Here is a 20,770-nt window from a genome sequence, read left to right as displayed (position 1 = left end):
CAGCGGAGACTATATGCCCCACATAAGTGACAGAGTTCTGGGCAAATCGGCATTTGTCCACTGATAGTTTCAGGCCTTCAGCTTGAAGTCGATCAAACACCTTTAGCAATCTTTGTTCATGCTCCTCTGGTGTCTTCCCGAAAACAATTAGGTCATCTAGATACACTAGACACTCTTTGGGATTCATATCCCCCACAGTTTTCTCCATCAGCCTCTGAAAAGTAGCAGGAGCTCCTGTGACTCCCTGTGGCATTCTGGTAAACTGGAAGAACCCCAAAGGGCAGATGAAAGCTGTCTTTTCCTGATCCTCCTTCTTCATGGGTACCTGATAATATCCAGACCTCAAGTCAAGCACACTGAACCACTGGCTGCCAGATAGGGCGTTCAGAAGATCCTCTATCCGGGGTAACGTGTACTGATCTGGCACAGTCCTCTTGTTCAAAGTACGGTAGTCCACACATAGCCGAACTGAACCATTCTTTTTCCTCACTACCACAATAGGTGAGGCATAGGGGCTCCGAGACTCTGTGATGATGCCTGCTCCTTCCATCTGCTGGAGTATGTCCCGGACATCTTCCACATCTCGAGGGGGTATTCTTCTTGACCTTTCTCTGAAAGGAGTAGGATCAGCAAGTCTTATAGCATGGTTGGCACTCTTAGAACACCCCACGTCCATCTCTGCTCTGGAAAACACTCCCTCTCGGGTGACCAGTTTTGAACGAAGGCTGTCTTTCCACTCCTGTGGTAGAGGAGAATCTTCTAGATCAAAATCTAAAGGTGCTTTCACATGACCCTTCTGTTCTGCACTCACAGACATGATGGACGAAACTTGATCTAAAAGGTGTATCACACCAATCTTCTGATGACGATCAATCCGGATTTCCGTGGGGGTTAAATTCTGTACCATCACAGGAAAGCTCCGACACCACCTTTTCCGCCAATCTTTTACCTCAGGTATGAGAGTCCACCCCTTCTTCTGATCCTCTTCAGGCAGAGACTCAATAAGGTATTGTCCAGTTCCCCCCAACATTTCATGGTGCATTGAGGCTATGGCTCGTAAGGTTTTGGTCTCACCAGGCTTCACAAATGCAGGTTCTGTTCCCGAATAGTGGCACGACCCTGGTTTTGTTTCAAGGGCTAGTCGTCTACACTCTTTCCCTAGGACAGGGCTGACCTCCATCAGTCGGTCTAAGGAGACATCTCCCACTTCTGTCAGATAGGCCTTGAATACATCCTGTACCATCTTTGCATTAGTACCCAATATTATTGGGGCACACACTTTCCTGGCTGCAGGGCATATCAAAGCTTCCAGCTCCATAGGACATATTATCCCAGTGTTTAACTGGGGAATAGTTATGGTCACTTTTATGCATCCCTCCACAGGTTGAGCTTGAGAACCAACGCCCCATAGCTGAAACTCTCCTGCAGGTTCCATAGGAATGTGTTTCAGATGACGTTCATAGAAGTCTCGGTAGATAATGGTGACTTGAGAACCTGTATCTAGCAATGCTGAAGCCTGAATTCCTTCTACTTGCACGTGTATCAAAGATTTAGGCCCAATCTTGGCCCCTACAGATAAACCATATGTAGGCCGGGTCTTCCTTCGCTTGTAAGACCTGGTCATTTGAGTCTCCTCAAGCTCGGTTGCCAGCACCTCCACATCCACCTCCATGGAGTTCGCAGGGCACTCCCGCTGAAAATGCCCTGACTTTCCACATTTAAAGCAATCCCCTCGGCGGGGTGAATCCTCAGGAAACAGTTTTTTCTGAGTCTTCCTGTGTTGCCCCCCACTTCCAGGGGGAGGATCTGCTCTCTCTGGTGGTGACTTGCATAAGAACTCCATTTCAGCCACCTTCTTCCTAAGAGCTGACAGTTCTGTATCCTCTTTCTCCTTCTGTAGGGGTGAACACATCTGGTCTTCCAATCTCCTGGCTGTATTTATTAAGGTGGAATAAGGCAGGACTTTATCATCCAACTTGGCTCTCAGCAGAATCATAATTGAATTATTGATTAAACCACCTCTCTGAATTTGCTTAGATAGCCGAGCATCCAACTCAGAGGCAGGGACTGCTCCTTTATGGAATAACTTTCCAAGCGATAGCTGTAACCGGTTGATATAGTCAGTGGCTTTTTCATGCTCCTTCTGCTTAGTGGCTAGGAACTTAACCAGCAGATCATCCAAATCTTCTGATTTCCCATAAGCATCCTGCAAAACTTGTAGATAGTCGTGCACAGTAGCTTGCCCATTTACTCCCTTGTACAGTCTTATCATGTCTGTAGCGGGAAAACGAAGACTCTCCACCAACCGCTGTTTCTTTATGGTATCCGTACAAGACCATTCCTCCAACAACTGCATAGCATTATCCTTCCAGACCTCAAAAGGCTCTTCTCCTGAAGGAACAGGCTGATTCCCAGAAAACACCTTTAGTTTGCGGTAACTATGGGTGTGGTTTGCCGTCACTATGGCTTCTGAGAGTTTCTGGAGTATGTCCGATACATCACTACCTCCTGTAGGCGGGGTGCGGACTTCAGGGTTGTCTGGTTTCAGTAATGCTGTAGATGGATGAAATTCTGCTTTAGGAGTAATCATCCCCCGTTCTCTAGGAGGATGGGCAGCTTGTTTAGGAATGGCTCCGGCCTTTCCGGAGATGGGAGTCAGGAGCTTAGAATAATTTTCTGTGACATAATCTCTCTGTTCTGGTTTAAAGGGTTGTTGCAGCGATACCCTTTCTTTCTTATCAAGTAGAGCGTACACTAAAGAGCATCCTTCATCCGGGGCTCCATATAAATGAATGTTGGTAGGCATCTCATGGTCTCCCAAGTCCGTATGACAATATATTAACATGTAAGTTTGGCCTTCAGAATCCTGCATGATATCCCTGACGGTCGCCATTCCTATTCCCAATCGAAGTTCTATACACAAGATGACGTGATTCATCTCACAGCAGGATGGAACTTTGCATAACATCACAGCTTGCTGCAATGGTACATTTCTTTACTGGGCCCACTCTTTTGCAAAGGAGGGAGTGGCCTGAGGATTTAACCTATTCTCACTGGTTGTACCCCAATTCATCTCAGCAGTGCCTCCATATGTAACAGGGTTTTGGGGGCGCCCCCTAGTGTCTATGGGGTCCCTAACCCTAGTTAACTCACTATTCCTGACAGGCGGATCCTGAGCCTCCGCTATCTGGGAGTTGGGGTACATGTCTGCGGCAGTGCCTCCACCCAGTGGAGCATCCGGGGTAGGGATGTGAGGCTCCACTGGGAACATACTTGGTGCAAATGAGACTGACACAGCCTAACTGGAATTAACTTTATATAATGCGTAACAAAATGAACCAACATACATAGGAAAATACAATAGCGTAACACAAATAACAGGGTAATGTGGATTCTTCCTCACCCACCCACTAGCACACCTGCGTCCCACCCCCTATCTTCGCCCTAATGGTCGTTGGTGCACATAGGAGAGTTGAGGCCCTTATAAGCTCTTGCTCCGCAGGGTCACTGAAGCAGCCTGAGCTGTGTAATGTCCGTCACGGGACCTCAGAGTCTTTACTGTGAGTGAGGAGACAGGTGCCCTGTGGTGATACAGGGAGAGGTTTGACTTACCCTCACAACACCATTTACCAGGCCAGTCCGCAGCAATCTCCTCTCACTGGATTCACCAGACGTCTGGACTCAGTGCTTGTCTTTGCCAGCGGTCCCTCTCTCAGCAGGTGTGATCTTGGGTGAAGTAAGTTCTCTCCGCCAGGTTCTATCTCTGTGCTGCAGTCTCTCAATGCCAGACACATGTCCTCTCTCTGGCTGAGCAAATCGTAGCTTCTAGAAACTTTTCCAGGACCTTCCTCTTTAGAGCTGTGCAGCCAGCGTCGTTTTAGGACCTGCGATGATGTCACTAACCATGTGACTCCTTTCAGCCGGTCATGTGATCAATGCTCAATGTCTTATTAACAGCATACTGAGTCCATCTACTGGGCATTTCAGATAACGCAGCCGGTGTAACTTCACAGGGTCACATTGGTATAACCCGTGAACCTAATACTGCACTAAGCAAACATTACTGACTGACTTTGAAGTGTTCTGGCCCTAAAACACCAAAGAAAGCATGGGGGTGTCTTTACTCTGTAGTCCCGCCATTGTGTAATGAAATGCCTGCAAATGAAAGGGTGGCTTTATCCTGTATTTCCTTTCCTGCACCAAAGCCTGAGAAATTTGGCTTAAAGCACGATCACTATGGTGACTAAGGGGTAGCTAAATTGTGGCTCTAAGGTTTGAGGCGCCATACCTTAGGCAAAGGCTCAGAAGGGGAGGTATTTAGCGTCTCCATGCACTTCTGGCAATGTCATAGGAGGAGGACATGATAATCCCATGAAACTCCTGGAAGTAAACACCTCAGGATGGGAGCAATCCTGAACATGAAACAAGTGGGAAGGAGGGGTCTATGACTTCTAACCATTCCCGAAGCAGCGGGGTTACCCGTGTAGTTACTAGACTTGCCAGGACTTACCACTTGGTCCTACCCTGGGTACCCGGGACATATGACTCCAGCTGTAGGCCATTAGTATTAAGCGTCCGCATAAAGGCAGTCCATGTAAAGAGAACAGAGCTGTCAAAAAAGGCATAATGAAGTAAGTTGCTACATTTTAGGTTAAGTGCAATGTTAAGTGCAATTGTCACAAATAGTGCAAAAAGATCACATTGCGGCACCTGGAAAAGAATACACAATGGGCATGTTATCTTAAACGTTACATAAAATGTAAACTGGTAATTAGTGCAAAAGTATCAAAGTATGAAATCACAAAGAGCTCAGGTACACGTTTGAGTCTTTTCTTTGGGTGCAAGCTTTTAACGTTGCAATAAACATTTTTAGTAAAAGTAGTGCAATTTTATTAATGCAATAAAAACGCTCAAATAAAGCTTGAGTCCTTCTTGTTGAAGTAGAATCCTCTGGAAACAAGTAAAAGTCAACTGTAATCCACAGGGATAAAAGTTAATTGTAATCCAATGGGATTATAAAATGTCTAAAAGCAGCATATTTAGAACCATAGTTCCATGAGGCTATCAAGTAACCTGAGAAAGGGGGTAAAACAATGAACTTGGACATGAGGGGTTAAATGCTGATGGGGGGAGTCCTTACTATGCATGACCATCAAGGTGAGGACTAACTAGGGCAACCTGAAATAAAACGTTAAGACACACAATGCCAACGGCTCCTCACCCGTCAGGAATAGTCCACGACGTGGCTCCCAAATGTCTTTATTTTAAAGGAAGATGCATTTAGAGGAGGGCATCCATGTCCTCCTCGCTGCTTGAGCTACTGAAGCGCATCAGGGAGCGCTCTTGCCTCTGGTAGCTCATCGTCGCAGCAGTAGTTGTACGCCACTGACCTCTGGTGGTGGTTGTAGGTACTGGCTGTGCAGACAGCCTGGAGAATGCAGCTGTGACATGCTGCAAGCCGGAATCCCTAGCCGGTGCAGAGGGGTTCAAAACCTCCGGCTGAAGGGGCTCTGGTAGACAAACAGAAGGTGCCTGAGGCTGCTTCCAGGGCAGTACATAGGGTTGCACCTTAGGATTGAAGGTTAACACTGAATTGTTTATCTGGCCCACCCGCAGTGTTGGTGGTGCAGCCAGGTCAGGAATAAGTGGTGCAGGTTCTGCCTGGGGTTGCTCTCTGAAACACAGTCTGTCATCTGGGGTTTCTTGTAGAGAAAGGACCTTCCCTGCAGAGCCTCGGTCTTCCTGCCAGGTCTCTGGGGTGACTGCAGGGGTTAATGGCTTAGCCAGCAGGGTCACACCGGCAGCGAAGGGTCCTTGAACAGAACGCATAGGGGTGTACTCCACCTGATCCCATGCGTACAGGTTGTGACGGGCCTATGGCAGATAATGTCGCTTGAATGAGCGGCGGCCCACAAAGATCTTTGACCCAGAGTGGCTATCTTGTAGGAATCCCACTCCCCTCTCAACAGAAAACCATAGGACTGTCCCTGTCCGTCTGGTAAGTTTGGGGTCTCCTGGCCGGGGGTTATCTACTACCTGTTTGACCTATTCCTCTATGGCGAACTTGTATTCCCAAGCCGTCTGGGCGTAGGCGGTGATTTCCCACGGCACTTTGGGGTTTAGGCATCCCGGTTTTGTAGTAGAGGTACTGGGCGGCGGAGTGGAAACTCCGGCCGCCTCCGCCGCACCAGTAAGTGTCCTTGGCGGAGCAGGCACGTCGAAACGAGCGTTGGGGTAGCGCCATCCTGGTTGGTTTTTTCACACACGGTCCATTTTAGGTAAGCTTAAGGTCATAGTCCTACTTCCATGGCTCATCGCTGCCGGTGTTGAGACCTCACACCTGGCCCTTTATTCTAGTTGCTGGCTATTCACCATTCTTTATTATTTTTCTTGTTCAGCATACTATGTATTACTGCCGTGGTTGTTGTTTTTCTGACTGACCTTTCCCTTACCCCATATTATTTCACATCTTCTTGATATATTTGGTCTATGGGCTGGTCATTGTATCTAGCATTTCCCTATGACCGTTACTTATCTGTATTATGTACTTTGTGACCTGTGTGTCCTTCCAGGGTGGCGCTTGTTCTCTCCTTTTTCCTGCTCCTGCCACCTTGTCCATGGCATGCATGTATTTTTAATTATGTCCTGATATAACTTAATAAAATATTTATTTTTGGTACTTTGAGCTTCTTTTCTCCTTCTTTGTCTAGGCCTGTTAGTAGTTTCGGGACCCGTGGGAAGCGGTGCATGGGCCTGGGCCTGGGCCTCAGGGAGCGCGGCTGCTCCTACCTGATGTCACGGCCGGGCGGCCGGTTGCGGTGCCTCCTGGTGGTCATCGCAGGGTCCAATCGCCGTCTGAGGTGCAGGCTGATGCGAAGCCTGGGTTTCTGTGTCGACGGCGTCCTCCGCGGGAGCAGGTTCAGCGTCGGCGGCCATCTTGAGTGACGTCTCGCCTTCAGCGCTAACAGCAGTAGAAGCGGAGGGATCCACAGCCTCCGAGGACTTGGCTGGAGTCGCGTCTTCTTCCGCGGGAGCGGTAACAGTAACAGCGGCCTTCTCATCTGGGTTAGCGGCGGCTGTCCCATCCTTGCTTGCGGCAGGCGCTGGCTCTGGGGACGCTCCAAATATGCAGGGGCCCACTTTCTTGACAAGCTGCGAGACCCGGATCTCAGGTACGGTTGTCTCGTATATCAGCTCTCCCTGGATCGCCATCTGATCCCATTTTGGAGGAGGGAGCGCCATCTTCCTTGGCTCCACTGTCGGGGTGCTTTCAGGAAGTGAGGGTGGAGCCCAGAGGGAGGAGTCTGCACTCCCTTGGCTCACAATGCAAAGTTCTTGGTGGGCAGGCTTTAGATTTCCCGCTTCTAGGGGGGCGTATTCGGCATCTTCGCGCTCTTGAGGGGGCGTTCCTGAGTTTTCCCGCTTCTGGGCATGAAGAAGCAGTGCCATTTTGCGAATATGGCGAATTAACCCTTTGAGTGCTGGAGCGCACGTTTAGTGCTTTCTGGCACAGCATCAAAGCAATAAAGTCAATTTTCAGGGTTTTTGTACAATTCCCAGAACTTGCAGTACTGTGAAACATGCAATTTGATCCGGTTCTGTTGTGGCACACAATTGTATCCGGTTCTGTTGGCACACAGCTCGATCCTGTTCCAGTGACGCCAAAAATTCAATGAGCAGGACCGTGGTACGGTTAGGCGGACGCAAAAATTATACAGTGGGTCCGGATATGGATATAGAAGTCTAGTGTTTTTGTTTGTGACGCCAATTGCAGCGTGCGCAGGGTACTAACACAGTGCCCTTAAAGGGGTTGCAACTCACGTACCAGGTTAGGATTGCCAGAGTGGTGTAATGTCTCTGTGTAGTAGTAGTAATAGTGGCAACAGTGTCTCCTACCTGGGTATGGCTGGACTCCTGGATCCTGGCTCACTTGCAATAAAATGAGTGTTGCTAGTAGGAGTAATTGAGGGTTTTGGTAGCAGTAAATGAGATCCAGACTTGGAATATAATTCAACTTGTCTTTACTTGAGGCAGCATTAATCCATACGAGATACAGCAATAGTCTTGGGTCCCAGCAGGTATTGGCAATGTATGGCAGGGATCAATATCTCTTCTGCTTCTATCATGTGCCTGGAGCTCTCTTGCAGGATTAGTCGTCTGCTTATGGCTCTGTAGTATGTGGCAGGAATCTGTATCTTCTGCTCTGTCTATCTTCTGCTGTGTATGGGACTGACTAGCTGAGGAGAAATTTTGCTTCTCCTGGTCTCTGGATGGTACTCACAGTTAGCTCACAGGGAATGGCTCTTCCTGGAGTTCTGGAGGTGGCTGCTTGCTTGTCAACCAGCTGAGGCTGAAGGGCTCAGACTGGGGATGATCTCTGGTCTCAGACGAGACTTGATTCAGGTTTTGGATCCCTAGAACTGGGAGCTCCTACCAGCACAGCCTTCCCCTAGCCGGGGTGGCTGGCACACTAACTCTAACTTCCTTTCCTCCCCATGAGGCAGGACATGGGCCAGACCGCTTCTGCTTATAGAGGGGGGGCTAAACTGGAATGTACTATTCCAGTCTAGATATGCTAAACTGTTACTAAGGCCCTGCTGACACCTGCTGGTGTACATGGAAATTACAGCAAATACATGTAACAGGCTTAGAAAATACACATTTGTGAGGAATATAAATAAAATCACATTAGATGACAAGGCACATGTTACCAACAAATAGTAGCGGGGAAAAAGAGTTTAGTAACATATCTCTGGGATGTTACATATACATAAGGCAAGGACCATTCTTTGTTCTGGGTGGTGGCGGATATGTGTGGGCTGGCATGAGGAAATTCAATTACACCTAGTCATCACAGATGTTAAATTCCTCTGAGATCCATGCCTCATTCATTTTTAAAAATGTGAGGTAGTCCACACTGTCGTGAGCTAGGTGAGTGCGCTTAACGGTCAAGTTCCCCCCTGCTGCGCTGAACATCCTTTCGGGCAGGACACTCAACAAGGGGCAAGCCAAGAGTTCAATGGCAAATTGTGCCAGCTCTGGCCACAGGTGAAGCCTGCACACCCAGTAGTAAAGGGGTTCCTCGCTTCTCAGAGCGTCCACATCGGTCGTTAACCCGATGTAGTCGGACACCTGTCGGTCTAGGCATTCCCTGAGGCTGGATCCAGAGGGCGGCTTGCGATGGGTTGGCTGCAAGAATGATCTCATATCCAAAGTGACCAACACATCTTCAAACCGCCCTCTTTTTACAGGCGTGGTAGAATTAGTACCCGCACCTGTTTTGCTGTGAGTGGAAATTCCTCTGCCAGTCCTGCAACAGCAGAATGCAACATCTCTTGCAGCAAGGCCTGGAAATGCTGCATTCTGACAGCCCTCTGTGATGCTGGTAACATGTCCACCATTTTGTGTTTGTACTGGGGGTCTAAGTACCTTGCCACCCAGTACAGGTCCTTGACCTTTATGCTTTTTATACAGGGGTCCCTCTTCAAACATTGAAGCATGAAAGCCCCCATTTACACTAAATTGGAAGCGGTGGAGTGCCCTGGCTCCTGCTCATCGCCCAGGAGAATATCGTTCTCTGTCTCCTCCCCCCAGCCATGGATACCAGGGATCGTCGAAAAGTTTAAAGCATGATCTTCTTGCTCCTCCTCCTCCTCCTCCCCCCAGCCACCATCCTCCTCTGACTCCTCTTCAGACTTCTGCTGACTTGTCTCAGATGGAGTAGCCCTCCCTGGGAATTTATTCAGCATTGCAACTTCCTCATCTTCCAGCTCCTGCTCCTCGACAGTTTTATCAATGACAATGCACGCTCCAGAAAGAAGGCGTAAGGTACAATGTCACTGATGGTGCCCTGGCTGCGACTGACCAGTTTGGTGATCTCATCAAATGGCCGCAGAAGTCTGCATGCGTCACGCATGAGGAGCCACTGGCCCGGTGAAAAGAAACCAAGCTCCCGAGAACCTGTCCTGCTGCAGAGTTCGTACAGGTAGTTTTTAACGGCACATTTCTGCTGGAGCAGCCTATCAAGCATATACAAGGTGGAGTTCCAGCGTGTCGGGCAGTCACAAATCAGACGTCTGACGGGCAGGTGGTGTCGCCGCTGAACGTCAGCAAGGCGAGCCATGGCCGTGTAAGATCTTCTAAAATGGCCATAGATTTTCCTGGCCTGCCGCAAGACGTTCTGGACCCCGGGGTATTTGGCAACGAATCGCTACATGACTAAGTTCAGGACGTGTTCCATGCACGTGTGTCATTTTGCCCTGTTTCAGCACGCTCAGCAGATTGGCACCGTTGTCGCACACCACTTTACCAACTGTCAAATTGAGCGGGGTTAAACACTGATCAACCTGTGACCGCAGAGCTAAAAGCAGTGCAGGACCGGTGTGGCTCTTGGCTTCCAGGCACAACAGCCGCATCACAGCATGGCAACGTCTCACCTGGCACGTCGAATAGGTTCTAGGGAGCTTGGAGGGTGCAGCGGAAGAGGTCATAGCAGTGGAAAAGGAAGAGTCAGCCAGGAGGAGACAGAGGATGGAGTAGAAGGAGGAAGAGGCAGGCCTGCATGCAATCCATGGCGGTAACACCAAATCCACACAGGTGTCATTGCTTACATGCTTGACGGCCGTCAGAAGGTTCACCCAGTGGGCAGTAAAAGTTATGTACCTTCCCTGCCCGTGTTTGCTAGACCACGTGTCTGTGGTCAGATGTATCTTGGCACCGTCACTGTGTGCCAGAGATATATTAACTTGCCACTGAACGTGGCCATATAGTTCAGAGATGCCCTTCTGGGAGAAATATTTCCTTCCGGGGACCTTCCGAGTCAACCAATTTATATTGCAGTAGTTGGCAGGCTAGCAGTTCCGACAAGCCAGCGGTCAGCCGTTGGGCAAGAGGATTATCCAGCGTCATCATTTTTTTAAGCTCGAACATTTGGGCCACGGAAGCCTGCCTTGTGCCAGATGAATGCAATGACGGCACGGTGGAAGGTGGAGTGGAGGACAAATGGGAGGAGAGAGGAGAAGGAGAAGAAGAGGTAGGACGTGGAGCACCGGGAGTGTGGCTTTGTGGATTCTGACGGCATTTCTCCCACTGGGCTCGGTGATGGGAGGCCAGGTGCCTTCTTAAGGCGGTCGTCCCTAGGTGAGTGTTGGGCTTACCGCGACTTATGAGTTGACAGCACAAGCTGCAGATGGCAACACTATTATAAGCATCTGACATGTTAAATAAAGCCCACACTGCGGAGCCATGTGCCGGTGTCCTGGGAGCACAAGATGTGACCGTGCATGGTGGATGGCTCGCTCCTGATACATTAGCAGTCTACTTTTTGCCTCCTGTGCACTGCGAGTTCTGCCTGCTTCTCCTCCTTCTTCTTCCTATCTGCTGCTCTGTCTCTCCTTCTGAACTCCCCTCTTCCTCTCTTGTGGGCACCCACATGATGTCCATCGACACGTCATCATCGTCACCTTCACCACTGACAATATAGATCTCAGAGTAGGCAGCAACAGCGGGGACCACCCTCCTTGGGCTGATCTGGGTACTGTCGTCAGACTGCTGGGTGGCGGCCGTTGCTACCTTCTCTTCCTCATCCGGTGCCAAGAATGGCTGCGCATCGGTAAGGTCTGGGAATGGACGGGAAAATTATTTCTCTGACTCGAGTGGAGGGGCTATGGTGGTGGTGTCTTTGGGGGTGCACACAGCAGAGAGTGAGGAGGTTTCAGATACAGAGGATGAGGAGGGTGCAGAAGCGGAAGGCTGAGTGAGCCACTCAACCAACTCTGATGCGCCCTTTGAAGTTATCGTACACGCCTTCTCCAACTTCCCACTTAGGCTACGGCCTGGTGCACCTGCCGACCCTTACCACCCCTGCAGAACGGTCTGCCTCTTCCTCTGCCTGTCATTTTCTAAATGACCCACTTCCTAAGTCCGTAGAGAAGAGCAGTATTTGTGGAAGAAGGTATATCGCAGCCCTCAATCAGTATTTTGTGGAGAAAGGTATATATCAATAGCACCCCTCAATCAGTATTTTGTGGAAAAAGGTATATGGCACCCCTCAATCAGTATTTGGTGGAAAAAGGTATATAGCACCCCTCAATCAGGATTTTGTGGAAGAAGGTATATCGCAGCCCTCAAGCAGTTTTTTTGGGGCAACAGGTATATCACACCCGTTGCAATTAGTTTCTCGAATAGAGTTTGTCCCTCTATATAGCTGCAGCATCGCAGCAGAACCACACACAACTGCTGCACAATACAAATACACTATAGTATAATATCTATGTTAGAAAGTATATTATAAGTATATTACACCCCTCTATATCACACCTATTGATAGCTGAGTCTGGTGACATACAGTGCGGTGCCTTCCATGCGCTCCGGGCCCCACGTTACATGAGCTCCGTAGCAGCTGCATGGTCTGCCTATATTGGCGGTACTCCCCTGGATATAACTACTATAATACTGCCTCCTATGTACAAGAAAATAACTACTATAACACAGCTTCCTATGTAAAAGAATATAACTACTATAATACTGCTCCTATGTACAAGAATATGAATACTATAATACTGCCTCCTATGTACAAAAATATAACTACTATAATACTGACTCCTATGTACAAGAATAAAACTACTATAATACTGCTCCTATGTACAAGAATATAACTACTATAATACTTCCTTCTATATACAAGAATATAACTACTATAATACTGCTCCTATGTACAAGAATATAACTACTATAATACTTCCTTCTATATACAAGAATATAACTACTATAATACTGCCCCTATGTGCAAGAATATTACTACTATAATAATACTGCTGCTATGTACAAGAATATAACTACTATAATACTGCTGCTATGTACAAGAATATAACTACTATAATACTGCCTCCTATGTACAAGAATATAACTACTATAATACTGCCTCCTATGTACAAGAATATAACTTCTATAATACTGCCTCCTATGTACAAGAATATAACTACTATAATACTGTCTCCTATGTACAGGAATATAACTACTATAATACTGCCTCCTATGTACAAGAATATAACTACTATAATACTGCTCCTATGTACAAGAATATAACTACTATAATACTGCCTCCTATGTACAAGAATATAACTACTATAATACTGCTCCTATGTACAAGAATATAACTACTATAATACTGCTCCTATGTACAAGAATATAACTACTATAATACTGCTCCTATGTACAAGAATATAACTACTATAATACTGCCTCCTATGTACAATATGACTACTATAATACTACCCCTATGTACAAGAATATAATAATAATAATAATAATAATAATAATAATAATAATAATAATAATACCACAACATAATATTGCCTACCTGGTTTTGGAAGGCTGTAAAAGAGTTAAATACATCTTCATCTTGACCTTTATTTCTATGAAAAATCTCTTGGCTACTCCTTAAATAAAAATAAATGGCATTGTTAATAAAGTTGAGCACAAATTTATAACCATTATTTTTTGGCAAGGATGCGTAAAATTACAAATGCCTGAATCGTTTCAGTGAAACTCCATATTAGTTTGCAATTTTCAGTACACTGGTGATTTCATCATAGAGAACCGATAACATATCTTACAGATATCATAGGAGAACAATGTCTATTGTATGGACTGTGGTGATGAGTGGTGTCTATCATCTATCTATCCATCTCAGTATCTATCTATCTAACATTATCCTTCTATTTATCTATTTACAGTATTTATCTAACTCATATTATCTATCTTTCTATTTATCTATTAGACTTTTTTCTGTTGAAAATAAATATACTGTTCGATCAAGCCACATTTGCTGTCATGACTGGCCGTCGGGATTTACTTTGCTGACACATTTATTTTCTGGCAAAGTTATTGTTTCCATGGATGTTCTATGATTTAATAGAATAAATTGAATGCAGATCTTTTTATAATTTAATTTGATTTACAGGCGAGAAAACATGCAGCACATGTTTTCATTTTGTTAGATTTGAACACGTTTAACAAGTGGCGTATGAATCAAACCAGGGAGGATATGTCTCTATCATGAAAAAATGAAAAATAGTAAAAATGTATAAAAAATATATATAGAGAAAATATAAAAATGTACCCAATTAAAATCAACAACGAGATAGTGTGTTTTCCTGTCAACCTCAGTATTGATTGCAGAGGTGTCTCTTTGGCTGGGGAGGACAGGAACCCATCCCATCAAATATCCATACTATTAATTCCAGAGGAAGAAGCTATAATATTCTTCTTATCTAGCCAATGTATACACCAGAAGGTCCTTTTTTTAAAAGGAAAGTCGAACAGAAAAATGATATTGCGTATTCCTGTCCACCTCAGTGTAGGCGGTATATGTTGTAGGTGTATCTCATTAGCTGAGAAGGACAGGAACCCACCACATCAGATGTCCACATTGTTTGTTAAATCCAGAAGAGAAAGCTATTATTACTCATTATTTCTACTGTATATTATGCAATAAATATATATATACCAAAAAGTGTCCTTTTTGAAGGAAAATCGATATTTAAAGATTATCAATATCACCCAGTAATGTTATTACTTCATGATTCCTTTTGTGTTTCTAATACATGATCATGATCTTACGTTTCGGAGCGACAAGCTCCTTCTTCAGTGGCTCCACTGATGCCACTGAAGAAGAAGCTTGTCGCTCCGAAACACGTTTGGTACTGCTGGTATTACTGCAATCCAGAGAGACCCTCGTCATAACTGTTATGTGCCACTAGATAAAGCAGCATGACCTCTGAACCCTTGCAAACATGCGAAGTTTACAGTGCTTTATATCGGAGATCAAACACAGCGCAACCACGTGGGATTTTGAACACACTATGTAAACATTCACAGTGCAGGTGGAACAAATATGTGAACCCCTAGACTAATAACATCTCCAAGAGATAATTGGAGTGAGGTGTCAGCCAACTGGAGTCCAATCAATAAGATGAGATTGGAGGTGTTGATTACAGCTGCCCTGCCCTATAAAAAACACACACCAGTTCTGGGTTTGCTTTTCACAAGAAGCATTGCCTGATGTGAATGATGCCTCGCACAAAAGAGCTCTCAGCAGACCTATGATTAAGAATTGTTGACTTGCATAAAGCTGGAAAGGGTTATAAAAGTATCTCTAAAAGCTTTGCTGTTCATCAGTCCACGGTAAGACAAATTGTTTATAAATGGAGAAAGTTCAGCACTGCTGCTACTCTCCCTAGGAGTGGCCGTCCTGTAAAGATGACTGCAAGAGCACAGCGCAGACTGCTCAATGAGGTGAAGAAGAATCCTAGAGTGTCAGCTAAAGACTTACAAAAGTCTCTGGCATATGCTAACATCCCTGTTAGTGAATCTACGATACGTAAAACACTAAACAAGAATGGATTTCATGGGAGGATACCACAGAGGAAGCCACTGCTGTCCAAAAAACACATTGCTGCACGTTTACAGTTTGCACAAGAGCACCTGGATGTTCCACAGCAGTAATGGCAAAATATTCTGTGGACAGATGAAACCAAAGTTGAGTTGTTTGGAAGAAACACACAACACTGTGTGTGGAGAAAAAGAGGCACAGCACACCAACATAAAAACCTCATCCCAACTGTGAAGTATGGTGGTGGGGGCATCATGGTTTGGGGCTGCTTTGCTGCGTCAGGGCCTGGATGGATTGCTATCATCGAAGGAAAAATGAATTCCCAAGTTTATCAAGACATTTTGCAGGAGAACTTAAGGCCATCTGTCCACCAGCTGAAGCTCAACAGAAGATGGGTGTTGCAACAGGACGTTACGACCCAAAGCATAGAAGTAAATCAACAACAGAATGGCTTAAACAGAAGAAAATACGCCTTCTGGAGTGGCCCAGTCAGAGTCCTGACCTCAACCCGATTGAGATGCTGTGGCATGACCTCAAGAAAGCGATTCACACCAGAGATCCCAAGAATATTGCTGAACTGAAACAGTTCTGTAAAGAGGAATGGTCAAGAATTACTCCTGACCGTTGTGCACGTCTGATCTGCAACTACAGGAAACGTTTGGTTGAAGTTATTGCTGCCAAAGGAGGTTCAACCAGTTATTAAATCCAAGGGTTCACATACTTTTTCTTGCAACTGTATAAGGTATAGCAGCAAAAACAGATCGACTGCTATCCATACTACGATCGACATTAAATAGGAATATATTATGCAGGCAGTGTGAATGAATATTGATGAATTATATCCGGATCAAGAGATTTAGCTATTTTATATACAGATTTATGAATACAATTGGACCCCTGGACTTTTATTTTTCACAGACATTGATTTTCTTATTAGTAATCATGCATATTGATTCATCAACTTTATTAGCTTTAAAATCATGATCATCGATTAGAAACACAAAAGCAATCATGAAGTAATACCATTACTGGGTGATATTGATAATCATTGAATATTGATTTTCCTTCAAAAAGGACACTTTTTGGTATATACTGTATATATTTATTGCATAATATAGAAATAAGGAGTAATAATAGCTTTCTCTTCTGGATTTAACAAACAATGTGGACATCTACAACATATGCCGCCTACACTGAGGTGGACAGGAATACGCAATATCATTTTTCTGTGCGACTCTCCTTTGAAAAAAGGACTTTCTGGTTCATACATTGGCTACATAAGAAGAATATTAGGGGACACAGAGCTGAGGACAGCAAGGGCGCAGAGGGTGCAGGTGAGAGGAGGAGGGCGCCGCCGCCGCTGCTGCTGCTCTATCAGCCTCATACATGAAGGTGACCCGGCGGCAGCACTCCGGAGCCCGGGGCTAGGATGAGCCAGCTCTGACTTCTCCCGCCGACATGCTGAGCACACCTTGAGGGCAGCGACCAGGAGCAGGTCTTGCGGGTGAAGAACTACTCTTTTCTGATATACAATTGTCAATTTGCCAAACAAGATGGCAGAAGGTGCCCGTCTGAGAACTAGTGCTGAGAAGATTCCTGAAGAGCAGGCCCAGGAATCTGCCTCTGGTTCAAGTGCTGGAGGAGGAGGAGGTGGGGTGGCTCTTAAGAAGATCGGGCTAGTAAGTGCCTGTGGCATTATAGTAGGAAATATTATCGGCTCTGGGATATTTGTATCTCCAAAGGGAGTACTTGAAAATGCTGGGTCAGTGGGTATGGCCCTCATCGTGTGGATTGTCACTGGAGTAATCACTGCAGTGGGTGCCCTATGTTATGCCGAGCTTGGAGTCACCATTCCCAAATCTGGAGGAGACTATTCATATGTTAAGGACATCTTTGGTGGACTAGCGGGTTTCCTCCGGCTCTGGATTGCGGTTTTGGTCATCTATCCTACAAACCAGGCAGTCATTGCATTGACCTTTTCAAACTATGTACTACAACCTCTCTTCCCAACCTGTTTCGCACCGGAGTCGGGACTCCGTCTGTTGGCAGCGGTCTGTCTATGTTATTTTTGGTTAATATTCTCTTCCCTCCCATCTGTCTTCCAATTTCTTCTGAGCTTGAAAACAAGTTGCCTGGCAGAATGCCGTGATCCTCAGGACATTGTACACATACATGAGTGATTTCCAAGTATTGGAGTATGGATAGGACAAACTAAACCATGGGAGCCAGTGACATCACATCACCAGCAGCTATGCATGCAGCCTAGTGAGAACTTTATCGTGTTATTTAAACTGGAGCAGGAGAAACAAATCACTGCTTGAGGTCATACAGCGATTCTTGTGAGGAGAATACTTGGAAGAGAGCATTATGTAATACATGTTACCTTTTCGGCATATTTCCATTGTACTGCAGGAGTGCTGCTCACTTGGGTGAACTGTGCAAGCGTACGATGGGCCACCCGAGTTCAAGACATATTCACAGCTGGGAAGCTGCTTGCATTGGGACTGATTATAATCATGGGACTTGTCCAGATCTGTAAAGGGGAATATTTCTGGCTGGAACCAAAGAACGCTTTTGAGAATTTCCAGGAGCCAGACATTGGTCTCATTGCATTGGCATTCCTTCAAGGATCCTTTGCATACGGTGGCTGGAACTTTCTTAACTACGTCACAGAGGAGCTGGTGAATCCCTACAAGAATCTCCCATGTGCCATCTTCATCTCTATTCCACTTGTCACCTTTGTTTATGTTTTTGCAAACATTGCCTATGTGACAGCTATGTCCCCTCAGGAGCTACTGGCTTCCAATGCCGTGGCTGTGACATTTGGTGAAAAATTGCTAGGTGTCATGGCCTGGATAATGCCAATATCTGTCGCTCTCTCCACATTTGGAGGAGTCAATGGATCTCTCTTTACTTCTTCCAGGTTGTTTTTTGCTGGGGCTAGAGAGGGTCATCTACCAAGTATCTTAGCCATGATCCACATCAAACGATGCACCCCAATCCCAGCACTTCTCTTCACGTGCCTCTCCACCTTACTCATGTTGGTGACTAGTGACATGTATACTCTGATCAATTATGTTGGCTTCATCAACTACCTGTTCTACGGTGTTACTGTTGCTGGACAGATTGTCTTGAGATGGAAGAAGCCAGACATCTCTCGACCAATTAAGGTTAACCTCATATTTCCAGTGATCTACCTCCTCTTCTGGGCTTTTCTGCTTGTCTTCAGTCTGTGGTCGGAACCCATCGTTTGCGGAATAGGCCTAGCCATCATGTTGACTGGAGTCCCTGTCTACTTCCTTGGGGTCCATTGGCAAAATAAGCCCCAATGCTTCAATAACTTTGTTGATGCAATGACACGTGGAGGCCAGAAGCTATGTGTGGTGGTTTATCCTCAGATGGACAACAAAGAAGAAGATGTCAGCGAGGAGACAAAAGAGCAGAGAGCTCCAATATATAAGCTGAGGCTGGAGATGGTGCTCACGACTGAGCTCCTTTACACCTCTGCTGAGCTTTCACTCCAATCCCACTGCCCCTAAAAATCCTTGCTGTCAGGACCATACTGTGCAGCCCTGCAGAGATAGATGGAACGTGGTGTATCTGTGTATGTGTGCGTGCACCTCAGTGCGCACATAGACTATGCTGGTTATTATACTTCTTGTCTCCATTGCCCTCAGGTAATAGTGGTGTCCCAGGGTAAAATCACTCGGTTTAAAGTCAGTGCTACGTAATTGTATTTGTTACATATGCAGTTGTGCATTGTTTCTATGTAGCTCAATATCTTCTGTACTATTGAACTGTTTTTTTTATCACCACTACATACAGTGCCCTTAATATACTAGTTTTCCTGGTGGGTAACAAAAGGAAATGCAACACTGCTCTGCCTAACTGATGACCTAATGTCTATGCACCTTATGTGATAGGAAATCTAAGCTCTAAGTGTGTCCCTGTCATGACCCCCAGCAAACCTCTAAGGCTTCAAGTGATAGGTTGTTCCTCATGATGAGCCACAATGGACTTTACATTTGCTGGATTGAGGTACCTGAAAAACCACCTGTGCGCTCTTTCCATGACCCTGCTGCTTAGTATTGAACATTTCATATGGCATATGGCAAAATAACATTCATTGCTAAATGAGAACTCCACAAAAATTACTCCTTGAACTTTCTGCAGGCCACATGTGGAATTTCTAGCTTTCCAAAGGTGCGACTTGCTACAAAGGAAGTCACTGTGGTCTCAGGTTCTCCTTCCCCAGACTGTTCTAGGACACATTGGTCCTTATTTCAATTTAAATCTGTGGTTAACCATAACCTCTTGAGGGCACTCCAGTCTCTTACTACCCAAATGTTCTAGTCACACTCCGGGATCTCTGGGTGATTATTTACCAGGTGTTAATTCTCCAGAATACTCTACATGTTTTATATATATATTTATTTTATTTAGGATCTATTGTCTCTGAATGTAATAAAAATAATTTTGTGCAAAAAAAAAAAAGAAGAATATTAGGGCATTGATGTTGTTAATAATATCATCCATCCCATGGTGGATTATGTACCATTAACTGTCATTAACCACATCAATGCCCTATTCCACCATGGAGGTTATTAATGATCCCTTCATAACACTAAATAACCAATGAGAGTCAAAGGGTTAATGGTAACATTTCTGGTTGTCTACTGTGGTGTAAATGGTTAATCATAACCTCCCTGGTGGTATAAGGGCCCGATGAAGACAGTGGAAACGCGTAGCATGTCTGTTTTTTGCTTTTATTTCATTGATCAGTTTAATAAACACCTTTTATTAGAAGCTCCTTGTGTAGCGCACAATTCTTCTCGGTGTCCGTCTGGTGACTTCTCTTCCCTGGTGGTATAGGGCATTGATGTGGTTAATGATCCCTGGTGGGCTATGTAGCACTAACTGTCATTAACCACATCAATGCCCTACACCACCAGGGAGGTTATCAATGACCCCTTCACAACATTAAACAACAAGAGGGGCGAACATCCCTGGTAGTCTAGTGTGGTTGAAAGGTTAAATGATAACACCCCTGGTGGTATAGGGCATTGATGTGGTTAATGATAACATCCCTGGTAGTCTAGTGCGTTGGAAGGGGGAAACGATAACCTTCTTGGTAGTATAGAAAAATGGTGGGCTAAGGAGACTATAATTTTTTTAACGCTCTCTAGCCAGAATGGGCCCCTTCCATTACCCGGGCCCCCTCCATCACCTGGGCCCCCTTAATCTGACAGTAAGAACCTCTGTACAAAACTGGAGGAATGTGATGGCAAAGTGCATTATGGGTCCATGGGTAAGTTTTGTAGCTGAACACAATAAGAATTATTAGGCATTAACCCTGGACATATTGGGAGTTGCAGT

At 45.6% G+C, this 20,770-nt stretch overlaps 2 protein-coding genes across 2 annotated transcripts in view; both read left to right on the top strand.

Annotated features, from left to right (window-relative positions):
* CALCR (calcitonin receptor) overlaps window positions 1-20,770 on the top strand; it is a 366,429-nt gene that overhangs the window by 131,033 nt on the left and 214,626 nt on the right. The gene's annotated exons all lie outside the window — the stretch shown is intronic.
* LOC121000632 (large neutral amino acids transporter small subunit 2-like) lies at window positions 16,693-19,083 on the top strand. The gene is made up of 2 exons (XM_040431197.1): window positions 16,693-17,455; window positions 17,810-19,083. The coding sequence occupies exons 1-2, from the start codon at window positions 16,948-16,950 to the stop codon at window positions 18,931-18,933; spliced, it is 1,632 nt and encodes a 543-aa protein (XP_040287131.1). The 5' UTR covers window positions 16,693-16,947; the 3' UTR covers window positions 18,934-19,083.

The sequence above is a fragment of the Bufo bufo genome, chromosome 5 (assembly GCF_905171765.1).
Source record: "Bufo bufo chromosome 5, aBufBuf1.1, whole genome shotgun sequence".
In the NCBI taxonomy this organism is placed as follows: domain Eukaryota; kingdom Metazoa; phylum Chordata; class Amphibia; order Anura; family Bufonidae; genus Bufo; species Bufo bufo.
Note: the sequence above shows the minus strand (reverse complement) of the source record. Positions and strands in the feature narration are given on the sequence as shown.

What these genes read in the sequence shown, in the direction of transcription:
- LOC121000632 (XM_040431197.1), top strand. Translation starts at nt 16,948, where the DNA reads ATGGCAGAAGGTGCCCGTCTGAGAACTAGTGCTGAGAAGATTCCTGAA. An exon ending in GTTGGCAGCGGTCTGTCTAT is followed by an intron (nt 17,456 to 17,809) that starts GTTATTTTTGGT and finishes GTACTGCAGGAG; the next exon opens with TGCTGCTCACTTGGGTGAAC.